The sequence below is a fragment of the Meleagris gallopavo genome, chromosome 13 (genome assembly GCF_905368555.1).
Source record: "Meleagris gallopavo chromosome 13, MGAL_WU_HG_1.1, whole genome shotgun sequence".
NCBI lineage: Eukaryota > Metazoa > Chordata > Aves > Galliformes > Phasianidae > Meleagris > Meleagris gallopavo.
In genome coordinates this window covers 884,228-905,003 of record NC_139416.1, presented here as the reverse complement: position 1 = coordinate 905,003, position 20,776 = coordinate 884,228, and the positions used below count along the sequence as shown (strand labels likewise).

General features: G+C 48.7%; 1 protein-coding gene across 1 annotated transcript in view; it reads right to left on the bottom strand.

The window, feature by feature from the left end:
* Window positions 1–20,776, bottom strand: part of GLG1 (golgi glycoprotein 1) — a 59,488-nt gene that overhangs the window by 18,761 nt on the left and 19,951 nt on the right. The window contains exons 2-8 of the mRNA XM_085235055.1: window positions 16,714–16,746; window positions 14,576–14,662; window positions 12,591–12,806; window positions 7,657–7,860; window positions 7,064–7,135; window positions 4,355–4,538; window positions 2,827–3,041 (exon numbers count right to left, since the gene is read on the bottom strand). Of these exons, the coding sequence (XP_085091181.1) occupies window positions 2,827–3,041; window positions 4,355–4,538; window positions 7,064–7,135; window positions 7,657–7,860; window positions 12,591–12,806; window positions 14,576–14,662; window positions 16,714–16,746 (1,011 nt within the window). The remainder of the gene's footprint in view (window positions 1–2,826; window positions 3,042–4,354; window positions 4,539–7,063; window positions 7,136–7,656; window positions 7,861–12,590; window positions 12,807–14,575; window positions 14,663–16,713; window positions 16,747–20,776) is intronic.

Here is a 20,776-nt window from a genome sequence, read left to right as displayed (position 1 = left end):
GAAAACTAAATATACATGCACACATATGGAGAAGATCCAGGAGCCCCACTGAAACACAGGATAAAGCGTCATCTGCTGCCCCACGCTGCAGTCCTTCTGCAGGGGTCCTCCTCAAGCCTCCAAACATGAATTTGGGAAGCATTGGCTGGAGGGAGAGATGGAAACTCAAACGCACTCCATCCATTGGCAGTGGGGAAGAGGCAGCTTTCCACTCTCTAGGTCATACTCAGCCCCACGTGTTTCACACCAGAGACTGAACAGCCCCATATGTTAACCAACATAACCTTATGTTGCTGTTCTACATGCAGACATTCGTAGCTGACAAACTGAGAGCAAAAAAAGGAGCTTGCTTAGAATGCAACTGCACACCAATATCAAACGGGCTGCGCTGCTACCATCCTGACACTTACTTAATGATTCTTGTCACCGGCCCTCAGCCCAGCTAAATCAAAAGCACACTCGCAATTTTATCCTCCATCTTTCAAAGCTTGCACCTAAACACCAGCCTGCACACTTTTAGGGGGCACCAGCCCTAGCATCACAAAGCATAGGGGGAGCAAAAGCATCAGAGAACCAGAGAAAATGAAAGCTAGGGCTATTTATCCAGTAGGAAGCTTATGATGAAGAAGACAGTGCCTGGGAGGAACATTCCCTGTGCTGAAGCTAATTATGCCCAGCCTCAGCCTGGGGATGCAGGCAGCTGGGATCACTGTGCCAGGTGTTACACAGAGCAGGATGGTGTATGATTATGGGAATCACTCCCTCAAGGATGAATGGGTGAATAAGCCCTCCAAGCTGACGTTTGCTGACAGGCAGATTAAGCACACTGGTAGAGCACTACATAGGCAAGCATCTTCCTGCTGCCTCAGTGTTGTTGGTGCTGTCAGGTGTAAGAGGCCTGGGCATGGGTGCTAAAACATTCATTATGTCAGAGGCCAAGACCACTCACTCCTTAATCAGGAATGTCAGCCAGAACTCAGCCCTTTCTGGATCTTCCAATGTTTGAATTTATTCTTCCTACCACACATTACTGACTGTACCTTGTTGATGGGCAGCACTGGTTTTATTCTCTCTTTTTTAGGGACCCATCTCAGGATCCTCAGTCACAGGCACCCTTCTGGTAACCTCCTTGCACAAGAGCTGCTGCAAAGGGCAGGCCAAAGAGCCCCCCTCCCTGGAGGTGTCCAACACCTATGGGGATGCAGCACTGAAGGTCAATGCTGGGTTGAGTTGGGGTTGGCCTTGGGGATTGGTCTCTTCTAACCCCAGTGATTCTATGAAAGAATTAAATTGCATTATCAGTGCTCCTAATGACACTACTGAAAGCACTGGGACAAGGTTTTCACTGTGTCAATATCTAGAGACAGGCCCAGGACTGCTTTCTCTTCCTTATAAGATTAACCAGAAAAAAGTAAAAGCAGGAAGCTCATTTCAACGCAATAAATCAAAACTAGATCATATTTTATAAAGTCAGCATTCAATTTGCTCATGTTGTCACTGGCAGAGACCAGAACACATCACTGAACTTTAGGGGGGGGTCACTACCAAGCCCTGCTGCTGCATTAACTCACTGTACAGATATAAGAGCTGTGGTGTAATTCTAAGAGAACTAGAAAAAAAAAATGCTATTCGAGATTTCCACATTGTTTTTCCCCCCAAAATATGCAAACTTCACATCATTCTGTGATAACATACGCAGACTTGCAACATCCTGACCTCGGGTTTTAAGCTACATTTACAGAGAAAATGGAACTACAGTGGTTCCACGTACTGCAGGAGGCCAAGGACATGCATCTACCCAATTCCAGCAGTAGCACTCCTTCAGCAGCTCTGCATCGACGTCACTTTTCCAGGCTCACCTCACATACATGAAGGGTCATTAAAAATAGGATTAAGTATTAAAAACATAATATCACATGAAGCAGCGCTAATGAGCTAAAACAAGCATTAAATAACTGCTTTCAAATAGGACACATCTGGGCCAAAATTAAGGTTTAAAAAAGGCAAAAGGATCAACCTCATTTCAAAAAGGTATTTTGGAGAGGAACGATCCTTTGTTTCAGTGACTGCAGCTACACTGCCATGCAGCAGCACGCTGTGCCTGTCCCTGAACTGCCACGTCCATCACTCAGGCTGAGCAAAATGGCAACAATAGAACAAGTGGCAGCCCGCACGGAGATGATTCTGGTGCACTTCCAGGATTAGAGCACAAAAGGAATAGAAAGGAGAAGGGATGCTTTAGAACAAGGATGAGTGGTGATGGCCTTATGTTGCACCAGGGGAGGGTCAGGTTGGATACTGGGAACAATTCCTGCTCCCAAAGAGTGGTGATGCAGTGGCACAGCTGCCCAGGGATGGCGGGAGTCACCGTCCCTGGAGGTGTCCCAGAGCTGTGGGGATGTGGCACTGAGGGACGTGGGCAGTGGGCAGGGTGGGGGTGGGCTTGGGGATCCGAGAGGTCTTTTCCAACCTTAATCATACCACGATCCTAAAACTTAAAGTTTCCCTATATCTTATATCCAGGACAAGGATCCAGGACTCAAGAACTGCTGGAGTTCAAACAAAATCCAAAGCAACGCAACTCAAAATGTATTTTCTGAGGGGGAAAAAATAAAAAAGCATTATAAGCGTGCTGTGAGACAGCAAGTGATACCTCATCCCACGGCAGTTACACAACTGCCTGCAGCACTCAGCAGCGCCCGGCAGAGCTGGACTGCCTGCAGCACAACCTCTGTGGCCAGGCAGAACATCGGCAGACAAACCGCTGCCTGCCAGAGCCCTACCAACCCAGCAGCTCAGGATTGCAGAGACAGAGGAGCATCTCACCGCCTGCTGGCAGTTCAGCCCCAAGTTGCCCTTCTCTCCACGCACGACTTTCATCAGGCAGTGCAGCGTGCGGCCCTTGCGGTGCAGCCCGGAGCAGTGGTGCTCAATCTCCCCACGGCAGCTCAGGATGATTTCTGGGCTCAGGGAGAAGTCTTCCATGAGCATGCGTCGGTAGTCCAGCATCTCTCCCTGGCACTCGCTGCTCACCTGCCGACCTAGGACAAGAGGAGACTGTGGTTCAGTGCTAATGTTTCTTGGCCAGGATCCTCGATTTGAGTTTGAAAGAATAGGGACCGAGAGCAGCATAGAAATCTATCTTCTAAGATGCTTACATCTGCTCAAAGCTCTTCTGTAATCCCATGTAGATGGATTGTTTGGAAGTCAAAAGGAACGCGATGGATTTTGTTCTGTGCCCCTCCAAACCTATTCACCCATCTACACCACCCCATGCAGCGGAGGTCCTACGCTGCAACGCTGGCTTACAGGCAATATCACACAAGTCCATGGAGGTGTGTGGAATAGTGAGTGCTCCTCCTGAGCCATGCTTCAAGTGTCAGCCACGCTGCAGAACCTGTCTGCTGTGAAAGCAGAAGTCAAGAACCCAAGAGCAGTCATTCGGGAAAGCACCTGCCCTACTGCAGGCTGAGGAAGAAAACTCTTCCCAGAGCAGCACACATTTCCACATCAATCAGAACTGACAAGTTATTCCAACTCACAAATGCACAGATTGCTTGCAGCCTTACAGCAGTTCTTCCCTCTCTGCCAGAGGCACTGCAGCATGCAGACCTGCTGCTGAATCATAAGCCACCAGCTGCACGCCAAGGGGAAAAACAGTTCCTTAAAGCAGATCTAGAGGACACAGCGTGCCCACCTGATGCATTATGGCAGTTTCACAGGGAACCTTTAACAAGGTCCTGCTGCACAGGGCTCTCTCTTACACCTGTGGTGGAATCAGTGGCGTTAAGACCTCCTCAGCTCATGCTGACCTCAGTGCATAAAAAGAATGTTCTCACACTTACCTTCATTCTAGATAGCCCCTGTACCTATTACCTAGCTTTTGTTAAGACATTTACTCCAGCTACTGAAGCAGAGCAGAAGAACATAACTTACAAGAGGCACAGGACTGAGAGAACACCTCCATCAAATAAACAAGTTGCCTATTCTGTGTTTTAAACTAGCAGCGTTGTTAATGCTTACTACAAAGGAGGAAAAAAGGTTGTTTGGATAACAGTGAATAGAAGGATTGGTAATTACATATCAGTGGTCCAAGCTATAGGGATTTGCTATTTTGCATTTTGAACTCCTTGCCTAAACAACAGCCAGTGTCAGAGGTTGTCTCAGCTATTCTAACCTTCAAAACACCACCGACAGACAGAAGCATCCGGAGGAGGAGAGCTGCCTTTGAAACGAAGTCAGACAGGAGGTTACCTGGATAAGGTGACCATAAATACGCTCCGGCTCAAATGTCCAACAGAAACTTGAAGTCAACAGCTGAGCAAGTCGTACCTCTCAAATCAAGCCCACGTACCTCTGTGCACAGCAGACTCCAGGCACATCAGCAGGTAGGAGAGCCTGGCTTCCCGGGAGCGGGGCAGGTTCTCCACGTTGCAGCGGTATTTCTTCAGGTCGCTCTTACAGGACTTGGCCAGCGAGTAGCTGACTTTGTAGTCCTGGGCAATCAGCTTCTGGCGCGTTGTCAGAGCGTCACGACACTGCAGGAGACACCAGGATGGCAATTAGCTTCCACGTGCTCAAGGCAGAGAGCTGGATCTGTTGTTAGATGTGTTTTAAACGAAGCCCGAGGCTCTAAAATTCACGCTCTTGAGCTGGACAACGGTTAAATTTGTCTCTTCCTACAGAAGTGATACAGCTAACAATCCACACTGAGGTCAGCAGATCAAAGGTTTCAAAGGCAAACTGCGCGTTCATCCGCTTTATGGAGGTGACGGCCGAGCATGACTCATTCTCAGGACCTAAGATGAGTTGCTGACATTTATCCCAGCGCTGGGCCGTGCTCACCCCATGCCCTCAGGAAGCAACTCTTCCCCATCACATCTGCAGACAGCGTGTGCTGTGGGTCTGATCTGCAGCACAGCGATCAGATGGCAGCACTGGTGCACACCCTGATTCCCGTGGTGCCATCCAAATGGGGTATCCTCGGGGTCTATGAACTTCTAGTCACAGAAACTCACAAGGACGTGCTGTGGCCAAACCTCACCCCATTCCCTTGAGGTTCCAGTCCAGCAAGGGCTGTAAAAATACTGCTCTGCTTCCTAACTTTTGTTTCAATTGCATGGATGTTAAATCTGAGAGCAGCAGATAATTTAGACTACCCTGGGCTAACTTCTCAGTTCTCAGACTACTTGAAAAGAAGGAAAACCACACGTGTGTAGGGGAGAAAACGGGCAGCAATCTCAGCACAAGGAACAGAAAAACCCTGCAGCTCTCTACCCTTTGTTGCATTACTTTATTTTTTTTTGCCTTTTCTCCCCTTCTTCCCATACCTACTCCAGAACCTAGAAGTCCCACTGTGAGATCATCCCATCCTCTCCCCCATGCTGTGCCCAGAGCCTTGGGAGCAGAGAGACTTGGAGCTGTAGATGCACAGAGATGTGCATCCCGAAGGCTGGTGCTCTGCAAATTGCACTCTCTGCACATCCCTACCAAAGCTGTGGTCTGGCCTCTCAACACCTTATATTTGTACCTGACAAGGGTCAGGCAGCTTACCAGACCCTGCAAAAACAGCTCTGTCTCTGTACAGCCAAAACCAGGCCAAGCAAAGATAGCAGTCCATTTCAGCAGCGTTTGTAGAAAATGAAGTTTTGTTTGAGCCCTCAGGGATGACTCCCTCAGTTCTGAATTCACTAATTGGAGCTAAGCTTTCATACAGCTAATGCATTTAAAGGAAAGGAAATGAGTCCGATCCCTCCAGGCCTCAGCTCGGTGCTCCTCCAGCACAGCTCCTGGAGAAAGCCTTGCAGACACCCATCTCTGTACTCTTTCAGACAGTTGATATCATCCCATTTAATTCCAACTCCTACAACGATGCTCAAGTGACTGAAGGCATTACCACCTTCCCAAAGCATTTACATTAATACAGCTGCAAACAAATTGCTTTCAGGGACAGACTTTCTAGAACTGCTTTTATTTGCTGCTGAAAAGCACATCCTCAGGATTAGCACAAGGAAAATGCCAGTAACAATCACGTGTCCTTCCCATGTAACTTGCTACTTTCCGCTCAAGATTTTTGGTTTCAAAGCTTTAGAAAGCAAAGTACAGACTGTCCTGTGCTGGGACATCTGGGCACTGTTTCTAATCTGTACATTATGATGTACAAGAAGGCCTCGCCAAGAAGGGAGAAAAAGAAGATCCAGGGAACTACAGGCCAGGCCCTACTGGAAAATAAAGATAAGGGGACTGGTGGCAACCAACATGGCTTCACCAAGGGCAAGTCATGCCTGACAAACTCGGAGGTCTTTTATGATGGAGTTACAGCGTAAGTGGATAAAGGAAGAGCAACTGATGTCACCTACGAGGACAGGCTGAGAGAGCCGGGGCTTTTCAGTCTGGAGAAGGAACAAAAGGCTCCAGGGGGACCTGATAGTGGCCTTCCAACACCTGAAGGGGCCTCCAGGAAAGCTGGAGATGGACTTAGTATAAGGGCATGTAGGGAGAGGACAAAGTATAAATGGTTTTAAACTAGAAGAGGGTAGATTTAAACTAGACATTAATAAGAAATTCTTTACTGTGGGGGTGGTGAGGCACTGGAACAGTGAGGTTGTGGACGTCCCCTCCCTGGAAGCATTCAGGGCCAGGCTGGATGGGGCTGTGAGTAACCTGTTCTAGAGAGAGGTGTTCCTGCCTATATCTTAAAAGGTCCCTCCCAACCCAAACCATTCTGTGACATATGAAGCTGACATCCAGCATGAGGCCACTTCTACTTGCACCACAGTCACAACGCTACCACCCCAGCTCCAAGCCTGCCTTCCCAAATTACCCACTCAAAAGCTTTGATGTATTTAAAACCTTCAACTTTAAAGGCTGTTACCTGGATGCAATTAATTTAAGCTATCAGCATGTAGCTGGAAACACAAGCACATCTGTTAAAGCAGTCAGCTATCTGACCATGTAAATGATGGATTTTCCTCAGTGCTGGAAAAGAATGAGGCAGTTTGAACTGATGAACAACCCAATGACTTTTGCATTAAGGATTCCTCTCAGCGAGGCAGATACCCACCTTCTCACTCATTGATTCTTCAAACTTGTGATTAAAGAGGCACTTGTAAACTCGGCCTTCCCCAGCCTGAGTCTGTGAAGCAGAACAGCAACATTTGCCATTAAAGATAAGATGCCTAATGCTTAACAAGCAGGCTAAACTACCCCAGCAGGGATTTCGTTTTTAAACTAGAAATACATTAAAGTTAATATTTCAAACAACAGCGATAGCTTCTGCACCACAGTTTGCATTTCTTAAATCTGGTCACATTCAGCAAGTGGCCCATCAGCAATACAACACAATACCAGTACAAACTGAACACGCTTACCTTTGCCTCCTCCTCCTCATTGGAGCGGCTCTTCTCCCTTTCACACCAGCTGATACCCACTCAACCACGTAAGCCAATTCAGCCCATAAACCCACTAGAAATGATACTTTTTTGTTGGGTGACTGAATTCAGTTCCACGTTCATTGGGAAGCGACAGCTACAAGGCGCCGGTTCTCGGTACTGCAGTCTCGGGCTCCACTCTACCATCCCAATCCCCTTCCCAACGTGGTTTTCTATTTTATTTTTAATAGATTACTGCAGGAAGGAAGGCAAGAGGACAACTCACATTCTCACAGAATCGCTCCCTGTCGTCTCGGCAAGCAAAGTAGAGGTGGCGGTCCAAGTGGAAATCATCTGAAGAGAGCTCCGCTACGCGAAGGATGGCCTTCTTACACTGATCAGAAACCTGAACACGAGGATCGTTCTCCTCTGCCTCCTTAACCAGGCCTTTTTCCAGGCATGCCACCACCTCTCCTTGGGAGTGGGCGTCCTGTATGGAAAGAGCAAGAGATTTTGGTGTCACAGCACTTACACAAGGAAGCGGCCCACGCCTCTGTGAAATTAAGCAACAAAACCACGTACAGACAGACCCCAGAAGTCCAGTATTAACCACGCTGCCATGAGGCATCACTTAACACCTGCACTATCACACGCCTTACACATTACCACCCTGATGGTCACCTTGCTGCTAACCCCTCTGGTGCTCCAGGTTTGTTTTAATGTGCCCTAATGAGATTATCACTACTTAAGTCACGCTGCTCGGAGCACTTTACCAAAACAGCCGAATTATTTTTCATCCAACATAGCTCTCTTCGCACCATGGCAACGGCAAGCAGCGGCATCACACTAAGAACAAACTAGAGAAAACCCAAGTTTCTCCATGCTGAGACAAGCCTTCACTTTGGGTGGTGATCATTAGCGATGCTAAACAGGCCGCAAAGGAACTCTGACCAAACGCAGGCTTCTCTGTGCTAATCCCTCTGCAAAGGGAATGAAAACCTTGAACGTGCTCAGCAGCAGATGAAGTCTGAGACAAAGCAGCCCTGTCCCAGCACTGCACCCCCCGCCCCACAAGCCCAATGGGGCCTGGGGCTGCAGCTGCTGACTGCATAGAGAGAGCTGTGCTCTGTGTGAGGGCTCAGGCGAGGCAGGACAGAGCTGACCAAAGCTCCATTCCCCTTTTGCTATATTCTCTGTGTGTTTCAGAATCCCACTCCTACACCTTCACAGCAGGTCCATCTCCTCTAGAAACAAGAATGATTCTGGAGCTGATCTCTCCAGGCCTCCCTTCAACCAAGCTCCTTAACATAAGCTGGTCTCCGTAAGCACAACCAGGACTACCCAGAGCCACGCAGCTTTCTGTGCTGGCACTCCTGGTTTAGTTCTGCAACACAGGAGTGCAAGCAGGATCTGCCGATTAAAAGTCACAAACAAAACCCAGATGTAGCATCAGTTTAAGAGAGCTAAAAGTAGCTTTCTCCTTAAAAAGCAGGAAACCCCCACACCACGCAGCAAACGCCCTGGTGTTTGTTTGCTTTCTCCTCTGAGTGGGAACTGGCCAACCTCCATTCCAGCCAGGTGATGGCACCTCTCAAGAAATCTGCTTATTTCTCAGCAGCCACTTTAGGACTGGCCTAACAGGGACCTGTGGAATACTAGTTACAGGGTACATCTGCCACGTTCCTTAAAACTGCCATTTAGTCATAACCACACTGAACACCAACCCTATTCCCCAAACCTCTGTGGTCAGACAGGGACAGTAATTACAAACGGGCATGGGGAAATGATGGAAAACAGCCACTGGAAGCTGCTCTGGTAGTGCTGCACTCAGCTGGGAGGTGCAGCAGGCCACTGTGCCCCCTGCTCACCTGCAGCATCCCACAGCCAGCCGGCAGAAGGAACAAGGCAAGCTGCTTCTGCTGGGAAGGGCAGAGGCTTCCAGCTTTCTTCCAGCGTGGTCAACAGATACCTATTTTTAACCACCTAAAGGAAACCTGACTTGCAGATGCAGGATACTGAATGCTGTATTTCGGGGACACAATAAGTAATGACAAACAGGTTTTGGTTTTGGAGATCACCATGCACTGCTGGCTACCCTGTACTAGAGCAATTTTAAAACACACCAGACTTACCATGAATAGAAGTACATGCAAATCAACAGGGCCAGCTCTTGAAAGATGCAGTTCTCCCCTTTGTTTCCTACCTCTGAGCATTCGTGTGCCTTCCTGCAGCACTCCCGAGCCCACCTGACACAGCTTAGGGGATGCATTAAATTCACCTGGGTTCATCTTTAGGCAGGGCTGAGCCCTGAGCACTTGTGCTGACTTTTGTCACCACTTGAGATACAGCTAAAGCAGCTCCTGACTGTTTCCTCAAAAGCACACGAAGGCAGCCGTGCTGCTGCTCAAGGAAAGAACAGGGGCAGGACTTAAAAACAAGGTTTGGAGGAGCCTCAGCTTAACTGCTCGTTTTAAGGACACAAAGAAGCAACCTGATTGTCAAAGCTTGATTACAGTTAATGCTAATCCCAGCCCAACTGGACACAGCCAAGCACAGAGCACGGGGAAGGACTGCCAGCTCCCCGCATCTCTGCCATGAATCCGTGAGTCATAAGAAAAACCCAAGCAGGATCTGTTTGTCACCTCACTGAAGTGTGCTATAGCTGCTCCAGTTTTACAAGGCTTTAATTATTGGCCAATGCACGCTGTAATTGACGCAGACAGTGGCAGAGGTTCTGCTAAACACACACAGCAATCATCCCACCTGGGGTGCCTCGCATCACCTTATGAAAGGACATATTTGGATCCACAGAGGAGGCAAGCAACTTCCCAACACTGCACCAAAGCCAGCTGCAGCACCGTGCCTTGAGACACTTCAACTCTTCAGACCAAGATTCAACCTCTGGGCACACGACTTCAGGCCAAGACAGAGCCTAAAAACCCTCATTTGTTACTACTCCCTTTTTGATTTCCCCACCTCGTTTGCTTTACTTTCATTTCCAGAAGCTCCTCCCGACAGACTTCACTCCACCTGGGATGGGTCATATAGCTTACACTGAAGTCACCCTCACTATGGCTAATAATCAGTTCCCTCTGGGACATCCTGGCTAAACCCAAAGCAGCTCCAGCACAGCAATCCACCACCCATCCATCTGCTACAAACGCACCTATTACTGAGAGCAGGAAAGCAGGGAGCCCGTTCTGACAGGCAGCTCAAGAAGAAAAGCTCAGTTACAAATACTGATTTCAATTTCAAATTAGATCCCTACTGCACGAAGACAATGCAAGCTTGAAACTCCTGGAGACCACAGTCACTACAGAGCACAACAGCCAACTGGAAAGGTGACTGAAACTGCTACAAAATATTTCTCCTCCACTAACTGGAGGAAAAGAAACACAAAAGAGACGTATTACAAAACTTAATGCTTTCAAATGACACGTCCACATCTTTCTGCTGTACACAGATTGAGACTTCCAAGCTGCTCTTTATTGCTCTTGCAGCAGAGAAAGCCAACAAGGAACGTGAAAAAGAGAGCCCAGAAAGCACTGCATCAGGAACAACAAAACCAGCAGGAACAGAATTCAATTAGGAAGTAAAAAGAGAGCTAAAACAAAGAAAGAAGCATGGGAAAGGCAAACTCTTAGCTGGCAGGAGGCAATGCAGTTCCCCAGTGCCTACAGGCACCGCCTACAGGTAAAGAAGGCAGTTTATCCCCGTTACCACGATGAAGCTAACAGAAACAGCACAGCAGGCTGCTGTGGGTGCAGCAGTGGCCAGCAGTGCTCCTCTCCATAAAAAAGAGATGCATCTGTGCCCCATCTCCTCCTCAGGTGCCCAGCCCCTATTTATGGCATTCACAGCTCTGCTCAGCCACACAAAAGGCCAATGATTATTTCTCTACAGGCAACTCTCAGAAGCTGCAGCGTGGAAGCAAAACCTGAACCGGCATCTGATGGGAGCAAATGAGATGAGATTTCTCCAAAGCAGAAATGAGATGGAACAGAACATCAACAAAAGAAACACTTGCATAGCCATTTATAGCTGTTCCCAGAGCAGCGCGAAAGACTTCAATTGCTCTGAGTGCCAAAGATGACAGCGTAACAAAAGAAATTATATGACAGGCTGCCGTGCTTTCACAAACCAAGGCATAATATTCTGGATTGGGTACCAAGAAAGTGAGGAACAGGCATAGAAGTGTCCCCCCACCAGCTGCTTTGTCCCCGTGGCCACCCAGGAGCTGACTCTGCTCCAGGCAGAGAGAACAGTGCAACCTGTCAGTGCCTGAGGGCTGGGATCAGACAAGGGACAGCAGTCCCCACGGGGCTGCCAAGTTACACACACAGGAGCCCAGCAGCACTGCCTGCACTTCTAATGTGTGATCTGGCATGCTCAGAAAACACATCAAGATTCTCTTCCTCAGTCAGATTCCCCCAACCATGGCTATTTTAATTGGAATTGAATTTAATTTGGTCATGCCATGGCTAACAGGCAGACCTGGCAGCCAGGGCTCCTGTATGACATTCCTCATTCCACACAGTGTGTTAAAAGCAGCATCTCATTTCATGAGGCCCTTCAGCCCAGGATGGGAAGACAGCCCTTATTTCACGGACAGAACCAACTACTCAGATGCTACCAGGCTGAACCCACAGTGCCTGCAAGTTCCCCCTGCTTCTAGGGCTGCCTTCTTCTTGAAAACAAGTACTGAACTTTGTGCTTTCTGCTGCTGGAATACAGCAGGACTTCAGTTAATACTCCGCGGACACAAAGCACACATCTCAGCCAAGAAAGACTTCTTCCAACTAAGCATCCAATTATCTTCTTCGTCTTGGTGTTTATTCTTTTCTTTTAAAGAGAAAAGCTTATTATTATAACATCTTTTTATATCCTCATCAATAGCTCACAGGGTAATTTTACCCCTAAAGGTAGAAACTTACCATAAAACGAGGCACTCCCTCATGCAGCACTACACAGTTGCTGCCTGCATTGCTAATGTAGGGAGGGAGAGACAGCACAATGGTGATTAACTCACACCTAATGACCACCTAATGACTGCTCTCTGCATCAACCTCCACTCCACTTCTGTATGACAAAAACCAGCAGTGTTACAGGTACCCAGAGTCACGCTGTAGCAAGGACCATTCTCTTTTGGGGTGGGCACAGGAAAGAGACAGCGTGAGCCGATAATAAGGCCTGATCCCCTCTGTCAGTATCTCTGGATACCTTTTCCCCGGGCCGAATGCTGCCACATTTCAGGAGGTTGATGTCAGCCTTGCAGTCATCCATGAAGCCACAGATCAGCCGGTAATCACTGAAGATAATGGCTGTCATCTTTGTGATGTACTGATGGCACTGGTACTCCGTGATGTTGCCTCTGTGATCCACCAAACACGACACCAAGAAGCCTTTGCCGACTGGTTCATCTGCACACTCCTTGATCTGATAAAATAAAAACACAGAATTGAAATACAGTGGTTGAGGCATGTGGAGAAAGCAAAGGCAGTGACCTTGAGGACTGGAAGCCCTCTTGCTCCATAGCCATCTTTCATAATAACCATCTGAATCCCTGCAATCAAGCGCATTTGTATGAAAAATTATAGTTTGACAACCTTTATTTAGAAAACAGAGACTATTACAGCATCACTAAATCACACTTGGACCCACGTGAACCACTCGACCCCTCGCACAACACAGCATTCTGGCTGGAAGCAAGACTGACCCAAAAACCAACACAATATTTATGGAAGTGTTCATAACTTGCTGGAAGCTGCAAATATCACTGCAGAGGAAAACTCTCACCAAACTGGCTTTTAATCAGGCTCACCAGCATTCTTTATGCTGAGCTCCACTGCAGGCAGAGAGCAAGCAAGCCTGCCTCCAGAGCTGCATCTTTGGTTCGAGAGCCACGAGCCAAACCAGTGCTGGCTCCTATTATTGCTTAATAAAGCAATACGAGGAATCGCTGCTCAGCCACACGACAAGAACACACTACCTGTCAACGAAAGCAAAATGGGCTAACACTATGCTATATGCCAACTGCAAGCGTCGGCCTTCTGTGGAAAAACCATTAGAACTAGTGGAATTGCTTATGCACCTGTCCCAGTATCAGATAACAAGAGGCCATGCGGGATTATTGCTATTTACCCGGCTGTTTTTGTCCTTAAACGAAAACCACTCACCAAACGGTGAAATAGCAGCGATCGACGCTGCTCACCACAGCTTCAGCACAACGCTGGCGGGGACGCATTTAGCACAGCTCAAGTTCTGTGCTTTCCCTGCTGCTTTTAGACATCATGTCCCAGATTTAGAGGGCATCATTTACAACAACGCCAGATTGTCACTGTACAGAAGTGGTAATTATACAGACTGTTAAAAGAGCATTTACAAGAACGCCTTGGTAAAAATCCTGCAGCAGCTACGTGACATAAAACGGGGTGGGAGGGGAAGATATCCTTCTATGACTGCAAGAAATGGAATTCAATAGCTTTGGCAGTTTGCTTTTGGGAGCTACCAAACTCAAGCAATGCAAGTCTTCAAGACAAGCTGCTTTCCTTCCACTCTCCACCTCCCAGCCTTCTTTTACCAGCCAAGTTCCCTGATCCCTCCTTACACTGTGAGATGCTTTCCCACAAGTGCTATTCTTACCCAGCTCAGCTCACGCTTAAGAGAAGGAGCAGAACCCTAACAGCCTGCAAAGAGACAGCAATCAAGCATCCTTCGCTCACAGCACGACCTCCCCAAGTTTTGGAGCCAGGCTCCTGCTGTCAGTCTCCGTTCCTCAGATCTTTGCGTGCTTCTCTTTCACTAACTGAAAACTTTGTAAAGAACGGGGAATGATGCAGGTGAGTACACAAGGTGACATGGGGAACCACTGCTTAGCTGCTCAGCACTGAGACATCCCTGCATAATGAGCAGACCTGCATCACCAAAAGTCCGTCCTACAGAAAACAGATATACAAACCAGGGTTGCAGGCAATCTGTTATTTCCGCAGCTGGCTTCAGGGAAATCTATGCTAAAGGCCACAAAGGAGCCACTATCTAGAACAATCTGAATGTTTAAGAATGAGTTTTGGCAGAGGGCAGGTTGTAACTCTCACTGCAGAGGAGCGTGCAGCTGCAGGGCTTACCCACAACATTGCTGGCACTGTTCTCCATCATAAGGAGATGAGAAATTCTCAGTGCCACGACAGCAGTGTGCAGTGCCTTACCTCTGCGATGGTGGACTTGCAGACTTCTCTGGCCACGGACTCGAACTTGGGATCTGTAGTAAGGTTCAGCTTGTAGTTCCACAGGAGCTATAGAGAAGAAATGTAGAAAGAAGGTTTGAGAGCTGCCCATGGAGGAACTGCTGCTTTGCTTCAGGAAATAATCAGACATCAACATTCCAGATCGGTATCATCATCCTTCTACAGCACAACAATCAATGCAAAGTCTCCTTGACAACAACTTTGTCTCCTCATTTCTGCAGCGCATTTCTTATCCTGAACAAATTCAGACTGCCAGAAATCTTTCTGTAAGGTCACGGGCTGACTCACTGGAAGGAAATACAGCTAATGAAGACATCCACGCAACCAAAAGGGAAAAAACAATGAGAGCTGTGAGATGCTACCTGCTGCCTATTTAGCTGTGTTTTCAGTCCCCCACACCTCCGTGCTGTGGCTCATCTGCCTGACACAAACCATTTAACAAAGTCCTCAACAGGAGCAGATTTGATGCTGAACACTTAACTAAAGCCTTGCAAAAAAGGGAAGGAGAGACTGCATCCTGGCCCTGACTCACTGCCCTCTATGAAGGGCTGCACTCAGACAGCTCTGTAGATGCGAACGCCCTTCAGACCTACAGGTTCTCTTTTGCTGAGCAGACTCATCCATCAGGAACAGGGCTGCAAAACACCACAGTCAGGGTGGTAGGAGCCAGAGATGAGCTCATGCAGGAGCCCGGATGCATTGGGTCACCCTGCAAGAATCAATCTGGGGCAAGTTATGCTCTGCAGTCAGATCCACGCCTCGGCTTTCCTCCTGAGGCACCATGAAGTGAAAATAAAGGGTAAGAAAGCAAAACCTCGGCAAATTTACAGCCAGAGATGCTGCCCGAGAGGAGCGCTATCAGCTCATCTGTTTTCCTCCAGAAATTTATGTTGTGTTTAAACAGAGATTAAACAGCTTTAAATATTCATTTCTAATGCTCTGCCTTCACAGCGGAAGCCAAAGGAGTATCAAAATGCTCGAGTTTTGTCAAACTTCTATTCTGAAATCTCAGTTGCAAGCCAAGCGTTGAGAAAACAGGGAAATGTGTTCAGACAGAAGGAGAGCAGCTCTGCACCATCCCTGAGACGGCGGAAGCACACACACAACTAAAAACGTTCCACTTTCACACCTCCTAGCAAGGCTCCGTAGTGGTGAAATGCTAAATAAAGAGATTCCAATGTATTTTGGAGGGCCTAAGTTGTAAACATGCAAGTTGAATAAACAAAGAGAATTAGCAGGAAGATCGTCCCTGCAAAGAGCATCTCCCAGCCAGGATCAGAAGGACAAGAATGAGGTGTAAGAGCATAAAAATGCACTCGCAAACCTCAGAGGGTCTTGGCATCACATCTCTCCAAGGAAACTGTCTCCCAGGCAGAAAAGAGGTTACATTTGTGGCTTAAAAACACAGATTTTGAACCTCAACAACATTTTGCCAAGAGAGAGGATCAGCAGCTATAAAACCAAAGCTACAAACTCTGCTGGAAATGCCCAGTTGGACACCATTGCCAGGGTTGGTTTTGGCATGTATCACTAATAAACCAAATTATGGCTTCTGAAAAAGGCTCTGCCTTTTTATTCTAGCCCCCTATGTAGAGTTAGCTTGACAGCCTGGAACCTGGCTAACAGTTTGCTCAGTTAAACAGAGCATTGAGAGGAAATCTGTTCCCAAAGTAGCCAAGCAGCTCAAGCTGCTTCGAAATATCACACCCCCATGGCATCCTGCAAGCAAGTTGAAGAATTTAGCAGCTGTGAAAGCAACACAGAAGTTTAAATTCAGTACTTCTCACATCTCTCCAGAAGGAGCTCAGCATATTGCTCCAAGTAATGCATAGAACAGGAACCACCCCCCAGGTGCAAGCCAGGAAAGATTGTTCCTCGGATACAGAAGTTTATAGTGCTCCCTTCTGAAGTCTTCAGTAAGAGCATACTGGCTGCTCTTGGTTAGAGAAGTCGTCTTGTGCTCTTCCTCCATAGCCCAGCAACTCAAGCGCATCCTAATTAATGCTTCCTGCAAACTCCACCTACAGTACTTGAGGCTGAAAGGGATGGGAGCTGCAAAGGGCCCAGTGGGAGGCAGAAGGAAACAAAGCAATACTTACGTGGTTGCAGTCTGAAGAGATTTCGTTGTCTGGCTGAAAGGAGACGAGAAAAAAAGAAGCGTCAGTTCACCAATGTATTTAACACACAGAAGAACAGAATGATAGAAATGAACACGCTTGTCTTGTTTTTGTTGTGGAAAAAAACGACACAACAGAAGTGTTAAAAAGCTGCACAGTAAGGTGATGGCATCCAAGCATCCGAAAGGCTCCAGGTACTCCAGGAACTCTATGGGATGGAAGTGGCACAAGGGCTGCACTGAGGGAGATGCCACAAAACCACAGATGGGCACGTCTGCGTCTGGCCCAACTGCCCCAGCCAATAAAGCCAAACAGCACCCGTGGGAAACAGGCTGACATCGGCTGTGACTGAAGGGACTTAAAGAAACAGCAGCTCCATCACAAAGGCACTGAGCAGCAAGCATCCCTGACTCAGCAGGCTCTGCTCACCAACGGCCCAGCCACCCAGAGCCAGGGCGCCTGCACCACCAGCACCAACAGGTCTGTGGGAAAAAGGAAGCACGGGAAAGGCTTCCAACTCCATAATTACAGCCATTACCAACCAGTGCACTGCTGTTCTGAATAGCAGGAAGTGGCAGGAATTACCTTGCCATACAGAGTTCCAAACAAAGAACCCACCTGAAGGCTCGCAGCCATTCCTTACAGCTTGAGCAGACTGCAACCTAAAGCCACCTCTCCGAAGCAATCACCAGTTTGAAAATTAACCTTTAAAAAGCTTGACATCCTATCAAATGCCTGTTTGGGTTCCTCAGACCACAGGGATGGCTCCCACAACTGAAACACCGTGGCAAAGCCCAGGCTGCACCACCCGGAAGCAGCAGCTCTAGCTTTCTGCACCCACCTTAACCACTCTGCAAGAGGGAAGCTTCAGGCTGCAGCCAACTCCAGAAGCACACAAACGCCCTCGGTGGACGGTGCTGCTTCAGTCTATCAGTTTCTTTGCAACATTATGTGAATTAGCACCATATTTACCCCACAGAGGAGGGGCATACCCCATAGAAGACCGGCAGCAGAACCTCGAAGGGCTGGGGAGCACTTCCCAAAGCACCCCACTTACTCGGGCATCCTGCAGTCTCAAAAGCTTCGCTTTACTTTCATCAAAGATTAACACCCAGCGTGCTTTTTATGGAGAGATGAGCCCAAGCAGATAACAGACTGGTTTGCACCGGCTTGGGAAGTTCAGGCAAGCTTTTCTGGAACGACAGGACATTCGAATGCTGTGCACTGAAATGCGAGGCTGAGAATTCAAGCCTTGTTCTTCTGAGAAAGGCCACGAAGTTACACGGGAAATAAGGCAGCTTTGGCACTGCATATATTCACAGTTCAACAGCTAAGCTTGCAGAAGTGAGGGATGCAGCCACCAATGCTTGATACAGAAAAAGATGACCCCTGACCAGCTCAGCTGCTCCTCACCTCCCACCATGTGAGTGCAAGAGGGGCAGTGCCAACTGCTTCTCCCCACTAAAAAGGAGCAAAAGGGAGAGAAAAAGTATTTTTACCTTTTGCATCCCATTCACTGAAGGGCTGAGTTTTTGAGGAAGGGGAAGAGCAACCTCTGCAACAGCGGTGCCTTTCAGAGGAGGCTGCACCCACCCAATTCATCCTAAAGAGCACTTTCAGAGCAACACACTTCTGTAGGAAGCATGAACCGTGGAAGAAAATGGAAAACTGAGTCTTGAATTACCACCAGGAAAAGCTGAGGAGCGAGAAGAGCTGCTCTGTGCCACTGCCAGGCTGCAGACCTGATAAAAAGTGGCCAAGAGGCATGGGGCAGTGGGAACACCTGGCACCACCTGATATTCCGGCCCCAGGGAACGGAGGACACTGTGCCCACTGGGACTGAGAGCTCCTCCTACACCCATCCCCAAGGATTAAGACTAAGGATCTACACCCTATTCACTCCACTGGATTTTGGTGAGCAAGGTAAGAATCCCAGCAGGCTACCAAGGATGAAGGCTCTCACCCCCCAGTCTGCCCCTTCCCTGGTGCAGAATCCAGCACTGCTCACGTGGTTGGTGATTACCCAGCTCCCTGGTTTGTTTGGATCCCTCTGCAAAGCCTCTCCACTCTCAGCAGAGCCAACAGCTCCTTCCAACTGAGCATCACCAGTGACGGACAGCTATCAGCTGTGGGCAGCCTTCGGGCACTGGGGACAAACTGGGACTGGCCCAAGTGAGAGCCAACAAGAACCAGCATGCAGCAAAACAATACAAGAAAATGTTGATTTGCTTGCAATTGTTGCTCTCTGCCTAAGCTCTTGTGCAAAGATCAGAAGGTCCATTACGAAAGGATGCCAATTAGAGCAGCCACGTCCCCATGACTGCAGGCAGGTCGGGCTGGGGGCCCAGCTCAGTGTGCTGCCACGTGCACACCTATAGCAAAGCACAGAGCATGTGTCTGCAGCACTAGGCAGGGTTGAATTTCTTCACTCTGACCTCAAACAAACAAACATTTATCACCATCACCCGCAGAGATATGGCAGATAACCCAGGAGCTGCTAAACAAGGAGGCTATCAGGCTGCTAAGGGAAAACGACTCGGGAGCCACGTCCTCCACACAGCTAACAGCAGTACCTTTGTCCCAGCAGTGCAAGGCTACAAGGAGGCAATTCAGAGCTCAGGTGTCAGGCAGCCAGCCTTGCACTGCCACAGCAAGAACCAGCTCAGCAAGCCCAGGCAGCTCCTGCAGGCCTTCCCTCCCCACAGCCAGCTCAGGATGGTCCACAGCACTTCGTGGAACACGGGCAGAGACAGGCAGGAATCCTTCAGGGATGAGAGAAGTCTGCCCATCCTCGAAGCTGCTGGAACATCTCGCACATAAGGCTGCAGCAAGCCAAGTTTGCACATCCTGCACTCCTGAAAGCATCACGTGGGGCTAAAAAAATTAAACTGGCGACAATTCAAGTCCAGAACAGATGAGAAGACTTTGTGATTTACTTAGTAAACACACAAGTGTACCCCTTCTCTGCAGTGACAGAAAATGCTCCGGTTTGGTCCCACATGCACTGCAAGTGACCGCAGATCACAGTGCGGCTGAGGGGCATACACCAATTTTGACAGCCCAACATCCCTGCAGGTTCTTTGCAGCCAGCTGGGTGCCAGCAGCCCTCTCCTGCAGCTCCTCCTGCTTCCGTCCTGCATGGGGGGCCCCCAGGCCCTGCAGCTCTCTTTGCAGCGGCCTTCCTCATTTCAACACCAGCCCCGTGCATCAGAGGCTGTTCTAACGCTCAGCGCCATCAAAGCAAACTCATCCCAGATGTCTGCTTTTGCTCTTGCCTGGCTGCTCCTCTCCATCCTCCTGGAGGTTTTCCAGCCCGTCCTGATGCGCTGCAGAGCAAGACGAGCCCCGAAGTTATTTGTTTGCCACAGCAGTTGGAGCAGCACTCCTCAGAGCACCTTTCTGAGCAAGTGCTCTTGCTCATCCCTGCTCCCACAGCTAACGGAATGCTGTGCTGCAAAGCAAAGCAAAGCAAAGCAGCTCCAGCTGCAGCCAGCTCTGTCACCCAGCTGCAGCGCTCTGCCAGGCTGCCCTGCACAGAGCTTTGCTCAGCACCAACAGAGAACAATGCTCCCAGCAGCCAATATTCATATTTCACCTTGTTATTCAGTGTGGGCTCATTACTCCTATTTTCCATGCTCCGAGCCATACATTCTTCCCCCAGGAGTGCTCTCCTCCCTTCTTTCAGTGGGGCACAGCTGTCCCATCCATCAGGGGCCCCGTCCCCAAGGAGTTTGCCCACTGCCCAGGGCAGCAGCAGCACCACTCTCAGCCCTAGGACTTAAATCCACACGTTCCACCCCGGACCAAAATAAGCCGGCACTCAAGCAGGTGGGAGGCAGACTCAGCTAATTTTAACTCCTGCCAGCTCTTCTACTCAGAGGCGATAGAAACCAAATACCTCAAAGCAGCTCAACCACAAACCACAGGAAGAGCAGCGTTACTCTGAAGCCTTTCCTCCCCCCCTGCTCTCACCCCATGCTCTAGGGCTGAAGACAAAGCAAATCTTGAATCACAGAACCATTCTGACTGGAAGAGAGCTCGGACC